General features: G+C 38.6%; 1 protein-coding gene across 5 annotated transcripts in view; it reads right to left on the bottom strand.

The window, feature by feature from the left end:
- The window catches only part of LOC124595874 (nudix hydrolase 8), a 104,630-nt gene that overhangs the window by 16,566 nt on the left and 67,562 nt on the right, over nucleotides 1–20,502 (bottom strand). For all 5 annotated transcript variants that reach the window (XR_006978255.1, XM_047134780.1, XM_047134783.1 and 2 more), the window contains exon 5: nucleotides 6,941–7,143. Coding sequence is in view for 4 of the 5 variants with exons in the window: in XM_047134780.1 (XP_046990736.1) it covers nucleotides 6,941–7,143 (203 nt within the window). In the remaining variant the exon portion in view is untranslated. The remainder of the gene's footprint in view (nucleotides 1–6,940; nucleotides 7,144–20,502) is intronic.

Below are 20,502 nucleotides of genomic sequence, written 5' to 3' on the forward strand. Positions count from 1 at the left end.
ACGGATGTCACAAAGATAGCACCCCCAGTGGTGGACAACAGCAGCCGGTATCCATTTGGGCTGGTGACTAAATTCTCACACCCGCATCAGCAATCCTGGCACAAAGTGGTTGGACAAACCCAACTGTGGCAGGAATGGCACAGGCTACAGAAGGTGGAGAAGCGTGTGTGGCTGCCAGCTGTGAAGCAACTCTGCTTGGCTCCACTCCCCCATACGTATGAAGTGATAGGTGCTTAGAAAATGAAGAAGGGAGTCATCTGGCGAAGACTCCACAACAAATTTTTTCATTTGGAACTTGAATGTACGTACTAGTCGTGCCTCGCCATTTGATTGAGAGTGGAATGGCAGAGCTGTAATATGATGAATGCTGTGATGGGAATAAACAATTGAAAGGTACGAGAAACAAATTGGAGCCCATTATCGGAATTAAGGTACAATGTAATCTCTCAATAGGAAAAACACTCAAAGACTACAAATTGTGACCTCAGCTGATGTTGATGCACAAAGGAGAATAAAAGAAAACTGGAAAATGCATGCACAACCAAGAGCCAATAGGAATTCAAGAAGGGACCCACAAAGTCTATCTGAATGCATTATTATGGCTAACAAGAGCAGACAAGGGGGACAGGGATGCCCTGGTGGGAGCTGATTGTTTTTGGGCAAACTGCTCACAAGCTGTGGCAAAACTAATGTCTTCACCGTCAATCATTGGCCAAAAAACATGTCTCCTAGCTCACAGTTTAGAGCGTGAAACTTCCCAATGGCCCTGGTGGAGAAGGCATAGTACCTCACACCATAATGTGGTGAGAATGACTATTCTGGAAGAGAGGTCTTCTGTGGACAAAAGGAAAACAAGCACCCAGCATTGTAGGCAGTGCACTACCTTGTCAGGCAAATAATTGTGAGGGACAAACAAAGAAACTGAGGATCTATGGTCAGTAATAAATTGAAACTTGGAATCATACAAAAAAAACATGAAATTTCCAGAGAGCACAGACTATTGCAACAATCTATTTTTACACCTGACAGTAATGCTCCTGGACCAGAGTGAGAGATTTAGAGGTGAACACAACAAGTCGTTCAGGGCCATCTGCCTATCAGTGCACGAGGACTATGCGAAGGCCATACTGCGAGGCATCGGTCACCAAAACTATGTGCTGAACTGGAGAGGACATAGCTAAACAAGGGGCCAAGAGCAGTTTGGTTTTCAACATTTGAAAAGCAGGTTCACAATCTGGACTCCAGAAAAAAGGTACATTCATGTGTAACAAGCTATCCAAGGGACGAGCCAATGTGGCCATACCTGGCAGGAATTTATGGTAGTAGGGTATCTTCCCTAGAAAGGCTTGAAATTTCTTCATGGACAAGGGGCGAGGACAGATATAACCACAGAGATGTGGTCTGACAGAGGGGGAACCAGATCCCTCATAACCTCTAACCCAAAATAAACAACAGAAGTTTAAAAGCACTAAGATTTCGTGAGGTTACAAGGTAAACCTGCAGACTGTAAGGCAGAAAACAAAGTGCATAATTTTTTCAAATGATAGGCCATACAGCAGCCCATGACAACAATAACCTCCAGATAATTAACACAACCCAGGACATGCATAGTCAGTTGCTCTAAAAATCATTGGAAAATGGTAAGGGCACTAACCACACCAGAAGGAATGTGCAAATACTGATAGAGACCAAAGGGAGTATTCAAAACAAGAACTCACTGAGATTCTTCATCCACTGGTACCTGCACTTACACTTCAAACAAATCAATTTTAGAAAAGTACTGGCCACCTGATATTTACGCCAACAGTTCCTCCTGGTGTGGGGAAGGATATGCATCCATGATCGACTGCATATTGACAGTAGTACTGACATCGCCACAGAGGCAAAGTTTCCCTAACAGCTTGCGAACTATAAACAGCAGAGACGACAGTTCACTAGCTATATCAGCTTGCACTTTTCTAGAGAATGAAGTCTGTCCAATTCTGCTTTTACCTGATATTTCAGGAATAGGATGCACGCGACAAAAACGAGGCTGAGCCATGGATTTCAAACAAATATGAGCAGAAAAATTCAAAGCACACCCTATACCTTCTGAAAACAAGTCCAATAACTCCTCACACAGTGTTTCCAATAAATAATATGATACCTGATCAGACACAAGCTGAACTGCTTTGGTGATAGAAAATCCAAAATGCCTGAAATGTGTCCATCCCAAACAAATTCCCTACACTGGCATCAGAACCACCAAAAACGTAATGGAATGAACCACTGACTTATAAGAGCCAGATGCCATAAATTGTCCTAACAGCACAATCTGTTCATTATGACCAACCAGATTCCGCATGACCGGAGTCAATGATGGTGAATCTAAACTTATATAGGTTTGAGAATTCAATAACATCATCGCAATAACTCTATTGACCTTTAGCCAGAGCACTTGCCGAAAAATGCTTAACTTGATGAACCACTTGGGAGAAGTCACAAGCATTCAAGTCACACAGTGTACATCCATTTCCATATCCAGAGCTTTTGGCCAATGGCACATGGAGGCAATGTGGCCATTCTTCTGGCAAGCATTACAAGTAGCCCAGCATGTAGGGCATGCCAAACATTCATGCTGGACAAAACAGAAAGGACAAGATGGAAACAGAGAACACTGATGCTGCACTGGTCCTGCATGTTTATCGCCTTCACTGCTGCTTCCTCATGCAAGCTATCTGTCCTCCTAGTGGGCACACATTGTGACACTAGTGTCACATCACCCCACACTTCAATTTGATCATTCACTACCTGAGAAACTTCAAAAGATTGTGCTATTTGCAAAACAGAGGGTTTTCACAGAGTAAAGACTTCTGGCGTACTTCCTTGTCCAAAGCTAAACAGGTAATTTCATCATGCATCATAGAGTATGTATGAGTTATTATGGGCATCAGTAACAAACTGACCCTTATGGCTAGGGCCATGAAGCGCAGCTCCCCAGGCTATGTATAACCGGTTTGGTTTCTTGTGGCATCTGTAGAATTCAACTTGCACCTCTATTTCATGTGATCATTTGCTATGCTAGTTGGACAATAAACTGCACATGTAATTAAATGTAAGAGCTGCTGGTTCTTGTAAAAGGGACCAATCTAATACAGTAATTTATGGATTTTAGTTGGAATCCATGAGAGGAAGAAGTCTTTGCAACAATTCGAGTCTCTCACACCGAAATCCAAAAAATGCTGTCTGAGACTTTTTTTGTAAGCTTCCTGATCTTCGGCTCTATCATTATATGAGCGAAAAGTGGATGGATGGACTGGTGAATGATACCCTGTCTCATACTGGAAGCCAACCATATGGTAACTACCAAAGTAAGCTGTCCAGTCAATACCGATAGCATGGTGTCCACAATGAATAACTTGATGGAACAGCACTTAAAGACTGCACCTGCAGACACCATCCTATCCTCACTGCCTGGCCTAGTAACCAAGTAAAACACAAAACTGATCCAAGTAACACAGATATGGCTTTATTCATAAATCTCTAAACAATAAAAGAAATAAGCCTCTAGTGAATTTACACATAACAAAACACGGAACAACTGATGTGAGCGGTACAACTGGAAGAACAAAGAGCAAGGCATGTCAGCGCTGCTCCACACATATATATGCATGAGTTGCCACCAGACGGCATGGTGGAGACAGCACTGTGCGCATGCCTCCCACAGGTGGCCTAAAGCAGCCGGCCCACACTGATACAGTTGCTGGCCAATTCAAGCACAAGCATGGTGAAACCACACTCGGCACACTCCACTCACACTCACTAATAGCAATATACAACAGTCAGAGTATGATCAATTGTTTATAATGTGCTTCATTAAATATTGCTATAATACAGGGTGTAATGGGTATAAGAGCAGATATTTCTATTGGTGACTGAGCACAGTGTACTGAACGACATTACATCAGTATTTACAGACAACAATTATAGCTATTACAAGATTCCCTTAAGTTGGTTAATAGCTCCAAGTACATGTGACCATGCCATTAATGATTATTTTCCTCTGGGCAGCAGGTCAGGTACTGAAGTGTGGATGCTTGGAGCAAATCAGTTAATCTATGCTGATACGCATAGTCCACTTAGCAGTGTAGTTATGACTGTGCAGAAAACATCAGGTAGTAAATAATATGACGTGTTTGTGGGAGACTGTCACACAGAGAGAAAAAATGACAAACACACTGATGTATATATACATCATGGTACCACTTATAAAAATATCTGCTCTTATAGCCATTACACACTCTATATTACATTAGTACTGAAAGTGGCCAAGCTGAGTCAAAATCATGTCTGTAGAGCATAAGAACAATGTATTTATGATGGAGATGGCCTTCAGCCAATGAAAGTTGACAGTGGCAGGACATGGCTACAGTCAAGTGAAGACAAACACTTCATGGGGGGTGCACTCAGGCGAACAATACAAGACACTTTTACGTTTGATCTGGAAGAAGGTAACATGTGTTATCCAGTCGTGTGAGTGATTGGTTCTGGGTGGTGAACAGCCTCTGCAATACTTTAACTTTTGAACAGAAGCTAACTTTCACGAGATCTGGACATGCTCCAGTGCAGAACTAACTTTACCGCTTGCATTATGGAACTGACAGCAACAGAGTATGAATTTCTACTCATTATTTCTTGTGTGTAAATCATCATGCTGAACTCTGAATTATTGTGAGCTGGTGAATATTTCATAGATTGTGATCATGAAATGTACTTAGATTTTTTGAGCACCTTTGATGACTATTAGCTTGGGGACTTTGCTACCATTTTTGTAACACTCTCAATGCAACTTTTTGCATTTAATAAGGTTATTTTCTGTCTGCATTATAAGTGATTATTGAAGGACCACTTTCTGTAAATTTGAGTTATATCTTATTGAATAAACATTATTCAACACAATTCTCTGATGTCATCTACATCAATATAGATGTTAGAACAGATCCCTTTTTATTAATTATTCATATATCTTTTGTTTAATATTTCTGTTTATTTTATTAACTTGCAATTCCAGCCAGTGCATTGACTTTTGACTGCAGGATCACTGCTAAGGTTATTATTTGTGGTGAGTTGACTGTTGAGCATGAGAGCAGACGTGTGCGGCTTGACCCTGTGACATTATCAAGCTATTCTTCTTAAACAGAGCTGTGCATACCCCAATTACCTAAGGTACGAGTGACATCAGATAAAGTCACAATTTGTTTGATCATGTGGGACACTGGTTAGAGAAGCTACTACTCAGCAGAATATCCCTTACATAACATTGCATTGCGCTAACAGATTATGCTTGTAAGGGGCAAACCGTGAGCAGAGCACACTAATAACATCTCCTAATGTGGTATCACGTGGCTGTAGAGGCAAAGTGTCATGGGAAACTAATCAAGAGGATGTTTTTGCTCCATGAGAATGCCCCAGATCTTTCTGCATAGGGCACAATCACATATGCCGCTTCCTTTAGCTATCAAATTTTGTCTCACCACCTATATTCTCCTGATGTGGTACTCAGTGACTTCTTCTTCTTCTTCTTTCCTTGGATGAAGGAACCACAGTGTGGCAGGCATTTTCACAATAGCGACAAGGTGATCTTCGAGCTAGAATGTTTCCTGAAGAGACAGAATGAAGACTGCTATAGCCAAGATCTTTGCCAAGTCATCTATGACTGGAAAAATGTGTCACACTGAAACATGAATACACCATCAGCAGGTTTCATGGTCACAGATTTTTTTTTTCTTTTTTTAGGTGATACTAAAAACTTTATGACTACCCATCGGGTTTAACATGAGGACAGCTGAATGTCAGGAGGTGTGCTCCATGGTTACCAGACCTTATTTATAGTTTGTTGTCTCAATCTTACATTTTCAGTCACAGCAATGAATTTGTATTAAACCAGTTCTAAACCTGCATGTTGGCTTCAACTCCACACTACAGTTCTGAGCATGGTATTATGCTGAGGGAAATGCTCCTGACTTCCTCCTACCAGTTAAGTTGAACTGTAATCCTAATGGCAAATTCAGAGCAGTCATTTGAATGCAGCAGTATATGCACGAAAGGTACATAAAATAGAAGCATGTGTGCAGATGATTTTAACCAGTTAAATGGACAAAGAAGGGTATTATCACATCATGTTTTCAGCTACTTCTCACAAAAATACTCCATGAAATATGCAACACTCCTAAACACTAACAATAATTGCTATGGATACAAAAATGCTGTAAAAAGCTTTAAAAGAATGTGTAACTCTAATTAATGGAGGGAAAAGTGCAACAGAGACATGGTATTTCCCCATCTTTCTAACCAAAAAAATTGTTAGCTATGACAATGAAGGTCAAAATTAAGTGAGCGATTAATGTTTTTTCTCTGACTGTGTCACTGGTATCTATAAATGACTTATTTCAGCCTATATGGTATTGAGATTTCTCGTATTTGACAATTTGTTGACCATAGATTGAATAGCATCAGATTTGTACACTAATTTAATATATACAAACAATGGAAATCCAGGATGGAATAATGACAATACTATGAAAAGGATACTTGCTACTTACCATACAGTGGAGATGCTGAGTTGCAGACAGGCACAACAAAAGGATTGTCAAACAAAGCTTTCGGCCCAACAAGCCTTCATCAGAATTAGACAAAAAACACAAACACAACATGCACAGACATAATGTGTGCCTATCTGCAAATCAGCATCTCCACTATATGGTGAACAGCAACTATCCTTTTCATAATATTGTAATTTAATATACTCTGTGCATGAAGCAGTATTGCTAACTAACCCAGAAAAAAATGAGAACTGAAATAGAGCTAGAATATTAAAATGAAAGAAATGATATTCTTTTGTAGTTTAATCACCACACTACTGATATCTTTATGCAGGAATTTTTTTATTGAATGTGCATACCTTCATCCACCGACAATCTGCAATCTCACGGTCACATTTTGTTATTGATTCAGAAATAGGAGTCAGGCAGACAATAAAATAAATATCTGAGCAGGCAAAATTAGCACCATGAGTATGTCGGAAACAAATAAGATATCTGAATTCTGTTTGGACATTAGTTTCTTCCAGGACTTCTCTTATTGCAGCATCTGGAATATCTTCACCTGTAAAATAAAATAAGTAAATTCTTTAGAAATCATGATACAAACCACCACAAACGTACTTATTTTCAGTTTACATAGCTAGTACAATCATATACCAAATACTAAAGCACAAAGGTAGTGGTGATGCTTGTGATATATAGTTTTTTTTTTATTTATTTATTCATCCGTGGAACAATAAATATTGTATGGATGTCGTCAGATTACAACACATGAGCACACATTTACATTTACAATTAAACAGGTTTCTCATATTTTGTGTAGTTTTTATAACTAGTCATACACATATTTATAATTACATAATATTTTGGTGATAATGTCATATGTTGCTAATAATCTACATCTATGTTAAATATTCTTTTACAGTATAACAACTTTTACTTACTAAAAAGGTTTTAAGCTTTTGTCTGAAAGTGAGGGGCTCATTTATTTCTTTAATTTCTTGTGGTAATTTGTTGTACAGTTTTATCCCATTGTAAAATATACTTTTTTGCGTCTTTGCCTTGTTCTTTCTATCTAGATGGAGGTGGTGACAAGCTCTTGTTTCATGGTCATGTATTAAGCTGTTTGTGTTGTACATGTTGAGATTTTTCTTAATGAACATTATGTTCTGAAAGATATACTCACAAGAAACAGTTAGAATTCCTAGCTTTCTAAATAATTCTAGACAGTGGGCCCTGTTGTTGCTATTTGTTATTATCCTTATGGCTCTTTTTTGTACTTTGAACACAGTTTGTATGTTACTGGCACTTGTTCCCCAAAACATGATCCCATAGCTGAGGACTGAGTGTAGATATCCGTAATATGTTATTTTAAGACAGGTATTATTGCATACCGGTGCAAGGATTCTAAGAGCATAGCATGCTGTGGATAATTTCTTTGCCAAAATGTTGACATGGTTTGTCCATTTCAGTTGGCTGTCTACATTCGTCCCTAAGAATTTGGTACTTGTTACACATTCTAATTCATTATTATTAACTTTTATTCTAGTGGCATTGTGTTTTTTGTTCAATTGGAAGTTAATATAGTTAGTTTTCTTTACATTTAGGGTTACTTTATTTTTTAATGACCAGTTGTGGACATCATTGAGAGCCTCATTTGCTCTTTCTGACAGTTGTGTTGGATTTTCACCTGTTATTACTATGTTGCTGTCATCAGCAAAGAGTATTTTTTCGCCATGTCTGATACTTTGTGGGAAGTCGTTAATGTATATAAGAAACAATATTTGGCCTAATACACTTCCCTGTGGGACGCCTATATTCACATTTTCTGGGTCAGACAGGTGTTTTATAAGGGAATTGTTTGAAACTTGTGATATCTCAACTCGTTGAACTCTGTTTTCCAAGTATGATTTGAACCACTTCTTTGTCACACCTCTTATTCCTATTTGCCCTAATTTATGAAGTAAGATTTTGAGGTCAACTGTATCAAAGGCCTTGGACAAGTCTAAAAAGATACCACTTCCATTTTCACCTTTGTCCAGTGCTTCTAAAATTACTTTAGTGAACTGTGCTATAGCATATTGTGTGCCTTTTCCAGGCCTAAAACCAAATTGGTCATTGGAAAGAAGATTATATTTATTCAGGTAATTTAGCAGTCTCTTTATGACTAGTATTTCTATTATTTTAGAAATGATAGACAGTATAGAGATCGGCCTGTAGTTCTCTACATTTTCCACATCTCCGTTTTTAAGGATAGGTATAACTTTTGCTTGTTTTAGGTACTCCGGAAAGTATCCAGATTCGAAAGATTCATTAATTATGCCTGTTAATGGGCCCTTTATGGAGTCTATACAATCTTTAATTACGCAGACTCGGATTTCATCAAGTCCTACTGAAGTTTTATTTTTTAGTTGGTGTACTACTAGTGCCACTTCCCTTTCTGTAGTTGGCAAGAGCACCATTGAGTTTGTTGGCCGGTTCTGAGTAGGTAAATCACACGTATCTGGAAATTTCTGCTGTAATTTTTTTGCAATACTACTGAAATATGAGTTTACAAAATCAGCTAATTTTTTAGGGTTACCTACTGGTACATCTTTGTTTTTAATATGTGAATTGAGGTCCTTTTTAGCAGAGTTAGATGTTTCCTGTTTGACGATGTTCCAGGCTGCTTTGCTCTTGTTTTCAGCTTCAAGTAATATTTTGTTGTTTGAAAGTTTTTTTGCGGCTAGCAACACCTTTCTGTAAATTTTCCTGTACTTTTTGTAGGATTGCAGAACTTCTGGGTTAGATTGATTATTTTTTATGGAGTTGAGATATCTAAGAGTTTCTGAGGATTTTTTGATACCTGTAGTCACCCACTGATTTCTCTTTGTAGTTTTAATTTGATAAAGAGTTTTGGGGAACATCTCTTCAAATCTGAGTTTAAAAATTGGCATGAACTTGATAAATTTCTGATTTGCGTTGGTTTCTGCGTAGACTTCCCTCCAATCTTCATATTCTAGCTGGAATTTAAACTGATGCAGGGCTGATTTGGAAAACATTCTTTTGTATGTACAAAGTTTAGGAGGAGTTTCTACATGAATGTTAGTTTTTTAAGTAATTTATTGTTTAGTATTAATTCTTAATTACCCTTTTCCTTTATCTTGTTCACCAAGTTAAATATAGACACTGAAACAGACATGTTCTTTCTTCTTTTATTGTTATCTATATGTTTAAACTGTTGCCTAGATGCTTCTCTGGAAATTCTCCTCCTTTCTCTTTATTGAACTACAGTCCCATCACAGATGCAATGTTTCTTATCAGATCAGTATACATAAAAATCTGCACTGACATGTTAGCTGATAGAAAGCCAGTGATTGTGCACAGAAAACTAAGTTTTAAAATGCTGATATCAGTCTCAGTGGATCAACATCATAGATATCAGAAATTAACCGAAAGGGACAGACAAATTGTAAAGTACAAAGTGCAAACCAATAGTAAAAAAATCCATGTCTTCTATTAATTAATTAACTAGTTCCTGCCGGCCGGGTTGGCTGAGCGGTTCTAGACGCTATAGTCTGGAACCGCGCGACCACTACGGTTGCAGGTTCGAATCCTGCCTCGGGCATGGATGTGTGTAATGTCCTTAGGTTAGTTAGGTTCAAGTAGTTCTAAGTTCTAGGGGACTGGTGGCCTTAGAAGTTAAGTCCCATAGTGCTCAGAGCCATTTCAACCATTTTGAATTAGTTCATGTTCAGCAGATCCCACAAAGAAGACAAACCTTTAAGGATGTGGAATGAGTCAAAGTATACATTAGAAAAAAGAGATAACCAAACCACAGAAACTTAAGTTTGTGCTCAGTATTAACGATAAACTATCAGTATACTGATTAGTGCTTAACCTAGTTAATTTAACACAGTAAATTAAAAAGCAAGTTGCTGCTTTCTCAGTTTCATTAAAAAGTTGCTGTTTATCTCCTATGATTGGGAGCTTAATATTCACTTGATTTCAATGGTATTTTCAAGGAAAATAGTAACTTAACCTGTAAATACAGAGACATATTTACAATGCATTTCTGCTTGTTATTCAGCTTTATGATGAACACTGCTATTTGCCATGTAGCTAATTGAGCTTTTCAATTCTTCAATCTAGATTATCAAAAATTTGTAGAAAAATGATGTTTTTCATTTTCTTTTTAATTGGTATGGATTCTCTATTTCTTGCTCTGTGTTTGATAGATGCTTGTTGAACACCTTTCACCCAGAGCACATAACTCCACTCTGAAACCCAGATGAGGTTGCAAAGCCTACATGAAAATTATTTTTGTGTGTTGTAGATTGTGTAGAGCACAGTTCAACTGAAACTGATTTTTATTGTTAGCAACAAAAGCCATTAACAAGTAAATATATTACAGTGTGAGAGTAAAAAACTCCAAAATCCTTTAAAGGATCACTCCAAGAGGTGCAGCTATCAACTTCACACAATATTCTTACTATTAATTAATGCTGAATTAATACTTTATTTATTTATTAATTATTTGAGGTGCACTGACCTGGAAGATAATGCCATTAGACAACATGGACTGAAAATGCACAGAATTATCGAACACTTTTGCATTTAGATCAAAACAATGAGAGCTACGGCTAAGGGCAAATCATGCTGAATTGAGCTTCTGGATAATTTTATGTATGTATTGACTCCACTTTAACTTGTCATCTAGCTAGATCACATGGAATCTTACATTTAGTGTAGGACTGTTGTATACTTCTGGTAAGAGCAAGTCATTTTTGCTTACCTGAACTCACATAATATGAGTCTTTGTGAAATTAGACTTCAACTATTGCCTATGATCCACTTGTAGGCCTGTTTGGATCTTATCTGAATCGTGTCTCTTAGGTTTGAATTTGGATTCTTTATTATTGTGCATGGGTCATCGGCAAACATAGAATTTTTTAATGAGTATTTAAATCAGGGAACACCAAGAACTTTGCAAATGTGCACAGTGCTCACATGCATGCAGATCTCTCATCTGACTGAACATTATCCCCACTACCACACCACGCTGTCTGAGTGGAGAAAGGCAGAAACAGTTGATACACTGCATTAGGTGGTAGTGCAGTCATGCAATGAACACTGAACTGCTTGTAAACAGCTTCGTTTTATATTTGTATTATGCTGCATTAATATTTGAAAATCTGAATGTCTGTACAATACTTCGTGAAGAGCAATATTATACTGTTACCAACTGTTGGTGCAAGAGAGCAGACTTATAAAAATTTAAAAAATTGGGTTTACAACTGCATAACAACAGCAACATTGTGTCCATCACCTTTTTTTGTTAACTGCCTTCTGACTCAAGAACATAAAAAGCAGACTAGCACAGGCAAATAGAGCATTCCTAAGCAACAGAAGTCTGATAATATCAAACATTGCCCTTAATATGAGGAATAAATTTCTGAGAACATATGTTTGGAGGACAGTACTGTGTGCTAGACAACTATGGACTGTGGGAGAACCAGAAAAGAAGAGAACTGAAGCGTTTCACATGTGTTGCTATAGAAGGTTTTGAAAATTAAGTGGACTGATAATATATGATAAGGAATGAGGAGGTTCTGCACAGAACTGACAAACAAAAAAATATATGAAAAATATTGACAAGCAGAAGGTACAAGATTGTAAGCCATGAATTAAGGCACTGGGGGGTAACCTCCATGGTACTACTGGGAGCTCTAGAGGGTAAAAACCACAGGGGAAAACAGAGATTGGAATTCATCCAACAAATAATTGAGAATATACGGTGCAAATGCTACTCTGTATGAGATGAAAAGGTTGGGACAAGAGAGGATATTGTGGCATGCTTCATCAATCCACTCAGAAGACAGTTGGGTGGGGACGGGAGAGGGAGTATGGAAGGGAAGTGCACACAATATTGCTGTTGTAATGCAATTATGTGTGTGAGCTGCATTTGTGTGAATCTCTCTCTCTCTCTCTCTGTGTGTGTGTGTGTGTGTGTGTGTGTGTGTGTGTTTTTGTTTATTTCAGAAGAAGGCCTTCTGGTAAAAACCTTATGTGTTTATTAGTCTTTTTGTTGTGCCTGTCTGCAACACAACATCTCCCCTATACGGTGATTATAAACCTATTCTTTTCACAATATCATCATTACTCCAACCTGAATTTTCCATTGTACCACCATACTTTCTTTTCTTTACACATAGTTCACTTTTGTTGGATTGATACACACCACTACTAGAAGCTGAATGTTCTGTTGACACAACAGTAACTTGCAATTCTTTTTAAACCCTGTTTCCCTTTCAAACTTCCACTTTTCAACCAGTTATCCATTTTAATGTGAATGGAAATGATTCTGATGTGCAACTGACAACTTACTGTATGTATCACAATGAAAGAAGAAGTAGGCTACTGTTGAAAATTGAAGGCGTGACTGTCATGTAACTGTTCCTTATTGCGTTCACAGTACTGTGGTCAATATTTTTGGAACACAGAGAAGCTTGCAGACTAAATTTCCATTGTATGGATATCAAATGCATTCCTAATATATAACTGTAAATCTAGTATTCATGGTAAATATTAATTTATTGCTCAAATAATGTGATAAATTTCTGATGTTGCACATATTTAACAAGGGGCATTATGGGTTAATTTAATTTTAAAGTACTAATAATAACAATAATTACTATTATTATTATTATTATTATTATTATGGCAATGCCACAGAAAATTAGGAAACAGTAATAGCGCTAACCTCAAAATCCACCATTATGGAAAAAGAGGTATGGTGAACACCTTGCAACATTTTGCAAACCCCTGGAGGTTCACGAACCACAGGTCAGGAAACAATGATGTAATGGAATGCATCTTTCTGCTCAGACAGCATGGCGTGTCAGTGGGTTTAATGTGCAGACAGACAAGTGAGATCACACATGTATGCCCGAGCTTCGCACATGTGCACAAACATAAGCCGCAAGTTGTGCTGTGTACAATATGTCAGTTGACTTGTCCAAAGGAATCAAGAATGCAAGGAACTTGCTGGCATCATCAATTAGCTGCCTGTAAACATCCGCTGCCATGACAACTATGTAGTGAGTGAGTGATTGTCATAAAAGACTAATTTTGCAAAACTTCTGTACCTTCAATGGTATCACAAGTTCTGCTGCCTCAATAATCTACTCACCACTTCTGAAAGATTTATCTGATGTGGCAATTCTGAGCACTTTTTTGTAGCTCATTTTTAAAAACGGGCTGCAACAACCTGTTACTGACTAAAAACAAGAAATAATGGAATTGGCTATAAATACAATGGCATTCTACAAGCATACATGTACAAACACAAACACAATGATTTTCATGGGGTATGTACATTGAGAGTGGCTTACTGTACTGTACTGCTTGTTTTTAGGTCTGCTAACTTGTTCATTCTATCTTCACAAATTAAATCTTTAAATTCTTTGTCCATGGTGTCGCAATGCATTCCATAGCAAATCTGTTGTGTCTGGTGAATATGCAATTGCATAATAGACATGACAAAAAATGCGGCACCAAATACGGGAAGAAACAGTGCTACATCACAATGCTAAATGAAATGTTGCACCACAGCAAGGAGTTCTGAGAAGGATCACGCAAAGCTGAGACAGACGCAACCAACCCGAGATGTACTGCATAGTGCTGAGACAGGCTAAGCCCCGGACAGCATGCACGCAGCACAGTGTGCTCTCAAGAAGCTCTGCACACTGTGGCTGACCCTGCTTTAAAATCATTGGACAATCATTTATGTACATTAAAAATAAAGAGTGGGTCCAGTATCAAACCTTGTGGAACCATACATGTTGTGTTCCCTCATTCTGATGGTAGTTTCATGCCTGTGACACTGTTTGTCAATGTGACACCCACTTTGTTACGAAAGTGAGACTTCATCCAAACAAACATGGTGTCAATAATGCCATAACACCTTAGTCTACCTATTAGAGTTTTTTGACACACAAAATCAAAGGCTTTTGTGAAATCACAAAGTACACCACTCAGATAATTTTTGTTGTTTAGCGCTGTTATGACTTCATTTGTGAAGCCTTGTGTTTCTGATGGTTATCAAATTCTGCTCAGATAAATGATTCTACATTCTGTCATAGGCAAATTACTCCAAAAATTTTAAAAGGAATGAAGGAGTGAGAAGCATCAGTAATTACGGATAGTTTGCTTAACTACTGTTTCATAGATGGATGTAGCTACTACATAACCAAGTCTTCAGGAAATATGCCTTGAGTCATTAAATGATTGCAAACATAGCGTACAGTTAGTCCTTTCAGGTCAGATATCAATATTCTGCTACAAACAGCATCATAGACAGTAGAATTACATATTCTAGTGATTTGATAATTTTTAAAATCTCCTTAGGGGTTCTATTCTAGAGACTAATGTCTGTCTGTGGTGTACTGAGTGTCTGTTAAAGTAAATATAATGCATCTGTATTTGCTAGTTTATTAGTTGTTGCCATGGGTGAGGAAGTAATCAGTGAATTTGATTTCCAATGATTTAACTGTATCACCATTTTTACCAGAACTATTTTCTGCAGGCTCAATTTCATTTGGATTGCCACTGCAAAAAAGCACTGTCAATCCCTGGTCACATTTTATCAGATCCAAAGCTATCTGAATCACATAGAACTCAGCATGAAAGACATTAAATTCATTGGAGAGATGGATCCTGAGGCTAGAGTCAGAAAAAATGATAGAATAACCAATAGGGTTCTCTGGTTTGTGCTCATAAATACAGGGTATCTATAACTAAAGTTCCAGTTTCAAAACACTGTAGAAAGAGAACCGATGCTCAGAATTATGTGAAATTTGAACAGCATATTACTGACATACGGGAAAATGTCATGGAACAAAAAAGTAAATATATAAATTAATAAATTCCCACCACTCCTAAAGTGACGTTCCATCACCCACTCAACCTACAACTTACACAATATCTTTGTCCATCCCAATGCCACTCCCACTCCAAACCTACCTGCCACACTGATTATATCACTGTGGGAGACCCAGGTGCAAGACCTGCCCAATCCACCCAAAAGCACTGCAATCCTGTCACAGGCTTATCCTACCCCATAAGAGGCCATGCCACTTGTGAAAGCAGCCACATTAACTCTGCTGCCAGCTGTTCACCAGAATGAATGGCCACTGCCAAACTGTAGGCAAGAATAATAAAGTTAACCATCCAGTGGCACAACATGCAGCTGACAGCACCACACACAATTTCAATGAAAACGTCACAACCCGGGCCATTTGGATCTTCCTCCACCACCAGCTTTTCTACACTACGCTGCTGGTAGTTATTTTTGCAACACACCCTTCGCTCTCGTAACCCTCCTGGCCTCAACCTCCATTAACCCACTGTCCCATCATCCTCCACCCAACCGCTTTTCCTTCCCTTCCTCTGCCCAGTTACTTCCTCCCAATTCATGTCTCCACATCACCTCACCATGCACCACTCTCCACTGGCTCCTGGCTCTAGGATCTGTGTATCACATGCCTGGCCTGTGAACCTGCCACCCCACACTTCCACATTAACAGCAGCAAATCAGCTGCCCCGCTACAAGTCACTATCTACCCATCCCCAAATCCTTCTCCTGCCTTCCACATCTCTCTCCCTTGTGTGTGTGTGTGTGTGTGTGTGTGTGTGTGTGTGTGTTTTTTTTTTTTTTTACTCTAGCTCGAGAAGGGATTTATTCCGATTTTTTTTTTTTTTTTTTTGCCACCTTGTGCCCAATGTACAACATACTTTTTCACCTGTAGCTTTATTACCACCAGCATGTGTTTATGCATGGTATGATCATGAACTATTTGATGTAATATGATCTCTTGATTCTCTAAGTTTTTGGTATGTATCTTTCATATCTGTTTATTGTATTTCTCTTTCATGAGTTAGCGAGCACATCTTATTTTTAGTGATATGTGAAATAAAGGATAACCCTTGTTTTGTTTTGTGACTGACCTGATGCAGTTTATCAAAGTGCATCATCCATCTGAAGAAATAAAGTGTGCTCTAGACAGACAATTTTTGATTAAATTTTTTTATTACATTAGTGAAAAATGCTGTACTAAAGATGTATGATCCACATGAATGATTGTTATGAAAGTATATGCAGCATAGGGTGTTGTAGGAGGGACAGTATTTTGAGACTGACATTTGGAGCAGAGCGTGCATGTTTGCACTGCACATTCCTCAAATAAATTAAAGTTGTGGTTTGGCAATTCAGCTGACAGGTGAATAGTAAATAGAGTCTGTGACGAACACACTTTCTATGTAGGTGACAGGTCCATACTTGAAAACCGGTCTATCCTGTCTTAGGAGGTTTATTTCTTAAACACAATTTCTGAAGCCATTTAGATTCCACTGGAGTATGTCCATTACCTAGTGATGAGGTTTCTCTTCTCTTCCTCATTGTACCTTGGTTAGGAGTCCAAGATCACAGGAGGAGAGCTCAAGGGCCTCAGCGTCAAAGAAAAATTTTACCCATGATGCTTTAGTCTCCATTCTGATGCAGTTCTTTCCTGTAAAATTTCCTTATTATCGGGAAGCAATGAGAGATGCCCTGAGACAGAGTAAACCAAATATTGCGAGTGAGATGTTTTCTTTTTGGAGTAAGGATGTCACAATGTCAGCAATGAAGTCTGCAGAACTGGCTCTCTGGCAGTCGATGGCTTGCCAGAGATTGTAAATTGGCATGTGCAACAACATGGTGTGACAATAGTTACTTACTGTATTCATGCTGAAACTCTAATGTTAACTGTAGGCTGTTTCAGAACTGATACAACTGAGGTAACAAATGATGTGGGTGCTGACAGGCATGGACCGCAGAGGGAACACCCTGTACTGCAGCAAACCAAGAACAGAATGGCATCATTCCAGAAGATCACAGCAATCAGGCTTGGACTGCCGAGGGAACACCTTCAACTGCTGGTGGAGGGGGGAGGCCACAGACATACTGGACCAGGTCCACTCGAGGATCAGTCTCAGGTCACACCTGATGAAGGGTGCGAGCTATGTTACCGAAATATCATGGAAGTACAATGCTGATGTCTGGCAGAACACCCGACAACCCAAGATGTCGTCATGCAACTTGTCAGAACTGGGGCCTTGCAATTCATGAGCCTGTTGTGGGATGCACATTTCCACCAGTATGCTTTAAGTGCTCCCACAAACATTCAGCTTAAACGAAATAAAATGAAATATGTGAAATCAAGTTTACAGAGGTGTGCTGTATGATGCAGTTACCCATCTCCGTGTCCCACAACAATCCCCCATTTACCCACTGTCTCCCACTTGATTCCATAAATTACAATCTACATCCAAATTTTTCACTCCCAAGTCATACCTTTCCTCTGTTCTATGTACCATCCTCCCCCTCCCAACCCAGTCCTCCACCTTACCATGTGCTATACGCAATTTTCCCTACCTGAGCAAGGACAAGCTCACCAGTGCCACATTCGGCAGCCTGGCGGGCACTCTAGCACCTAAGGAATAGGCAACCATTTTGACACCCCTAGAGTGCAGTTTGCCTACCTTCAGTTGCTAGAGCACATGGCAGACTGAACTGGTGTGATACTTTCTGACATGTACATTTGTAACATGCTCAGCAAAGTTGTGTAGGCAGCACTGGGGTGCTGGTGAACAGGGGGCGGGGGGGGGGAGGGGGGGAGGTGGTAATCTTAGAGGAACCCTCTGCCAATTTACTCATGCACTTGTTAATGTTGCACTCCCATGTATCAAGCCACAGGAGGGCTGAAAAGCGTAAGTACCCTTTTCTGCTTCAGATCATGTTCAGAAATCATTGAATAGTTTTTAACTGTCCCTAGGGTTTCCAACCTGTACATGAGAGCAAACATTGCTTATCCCATGCAGCTGAGTGCTTGGTCTTTAATGTGCAGATTATTCAACTAATTTCATGTTCACTCACAGTTCTGAATTCAAAGTTTGTACATTGGGGTGAGCAAATGTTTATCTTGCTGTTGTGGTCAACAGGTTGAGTTGGAATGCTACATAAAGTGATGAAATATTTATTAAAAATGTCTCAGATCTTCTATTAATTTTCCCTCATGCAATACGCTTATTTCTTTTGTATTCATATTTGATGGTGCTTTCCGGTATTTATTGATGAGCTTCCAACATGCTTTACTCACATTGTCAGATTTAATGACTGTATCACCGTACACCTTTTTCCTGAAATTTGAAAGCTCTGCCTTAAACATTTTCTTGGCTTTACAATACTTTTCCTTAAGGATGATATACTCTTTTGATTTACAAAGAAAGAAGAGGTCATGAACATTCTGCTTGAGTTTAATCAAACTACTTGGTAGTTTCAGCTTTGGTTTCTTTATGTGTTTTAGAGTCCTTTTTACATCTTTAACTGGGCAACAATGATTGAAATGTCTCAAAACTGTTTCATAGAATTGATCCCATTTCTTGTTTGAGCTTGTTGTTATGAAGAAGTATTGCATAGTCTTTGCCCTAAAGCCTTCTACAAATTTTGCTGTTCGCAGACGCTTGTATGTGCGGTGAGTTTTATTGCTGTAAATGGTGCATTTCCTTTGCAACTTACATTTTATTTTTATTTTTTTCCTCGTTTATGTTTTATTGCTGCAATATTAGATTGCAGTAATGGGCTAAAGTAAAATTCTTTGTTAGAGATGAGTTCTTACCAGTCGAAACTACAAAAAAATAACTAAAAGCTAAAACAAAAAAATTCCAGGATTCTTAAAAATTCCTGGGTTTTTCCTGGTTTTCTTCCGGTTGAAAAAATTCCCTGATGTCCTGGAGCGTATACACCCTGCAGACCACACATGAGCAGTGTGACATCTGTCACAATCCGCTGCCTTTGGTTCACTGTTGTTAATCATCTTCCAGACAGTTCCGACTTGGCCTCATCCATTTTTTGTCAGTTTACAAAACTTAAAGAAAACCTTTGAGGACTCGCTTGGACAGTAATGAAGTGATGCAAGCAGAAGTGAAGCTGTGGCTCCAACACAGTCTAACATAATACAGTGATGGTCTCAACAGACTGATCTCGCATTGGGAGAAATGTCTTCATCGCTAGGGTGACTATGTTTAGAAACATAAATGAGATGTAGAATGTTAATAATGTTTGTTTTATTCAAAAAACTTTACGAGTTTTCATGTAAAAAAATTTGGAGGCATTCTTTTCAGCATGCCCTTATAGGTAGGAAGAGAACAATCTAATTCCATTTCTCTTTAAAATTCTGTCTTTTTTTTTTTTTTTTTTTAATTAAATGGTGTACAACTTTGCTTCCACCGTCTTCTCCCCAACAATTGAGGCTTTAATGAACCAATTGGTTACACACATATCATTCAAAGTATTTTCCATCGCTGGCCACTACTTTCTTCCACCTTTCAGGCAGTGCACGAATTCTGCGTCGAAAAAATTGTTCATCTTTTGAAGCAATCCACGAATCGATCCAATTTGTGACTTCTTCATGAGATCGGAAGTGTTGGTCAGCCAAGCCATGTGCCACTTATCTAAACACATGATAGTCAGAGGGAGCAATGTCTGGAGAATACGGCAGGTGGGGTAGGACTTCCCATTTTAACGTTTCCAAGTATGTTTTCACCTCTTTTGGAACATGGGGTCAAGCGTTGTCATGCTGCAAAATCACTTTATTGTGCCTCTATTGTGGCCATTTGTGTTTCAATGCTCTGCTCAAACGCATTAATAGCATTAGGTAATGAGCACCTGTGATTGTTTCACTTGGTTTTAACACCTCATAAGACAACATACCAAGATTGTCCCACCAAATGCAGAGCTTGATTTTGGAGTCATGAATATCCGGTTTGGCCATTGACGTGGAAGCATAGCCGGGATACCCCCATGATTGTTTGCATTAATGGTTATCGTAATGAATCCATTTTT

This window comes from Schistocerca americana, chromosome 2 (genome assembly GCF_021461395.2).
Source record: "Schistocerca americana isolate TAMUIC-IGC-003095 chromosome 2, iqSchAmer2.1, whole genome shotgun sequence".
In the NCBI taxonomy this organism is placed as follows: domain Eukaryota; kingdom Metazoa; phylum Arthropoda; class Insecta; order Orthoptera; family Acrididae; genus Schistocerca; species Schistocerca americana.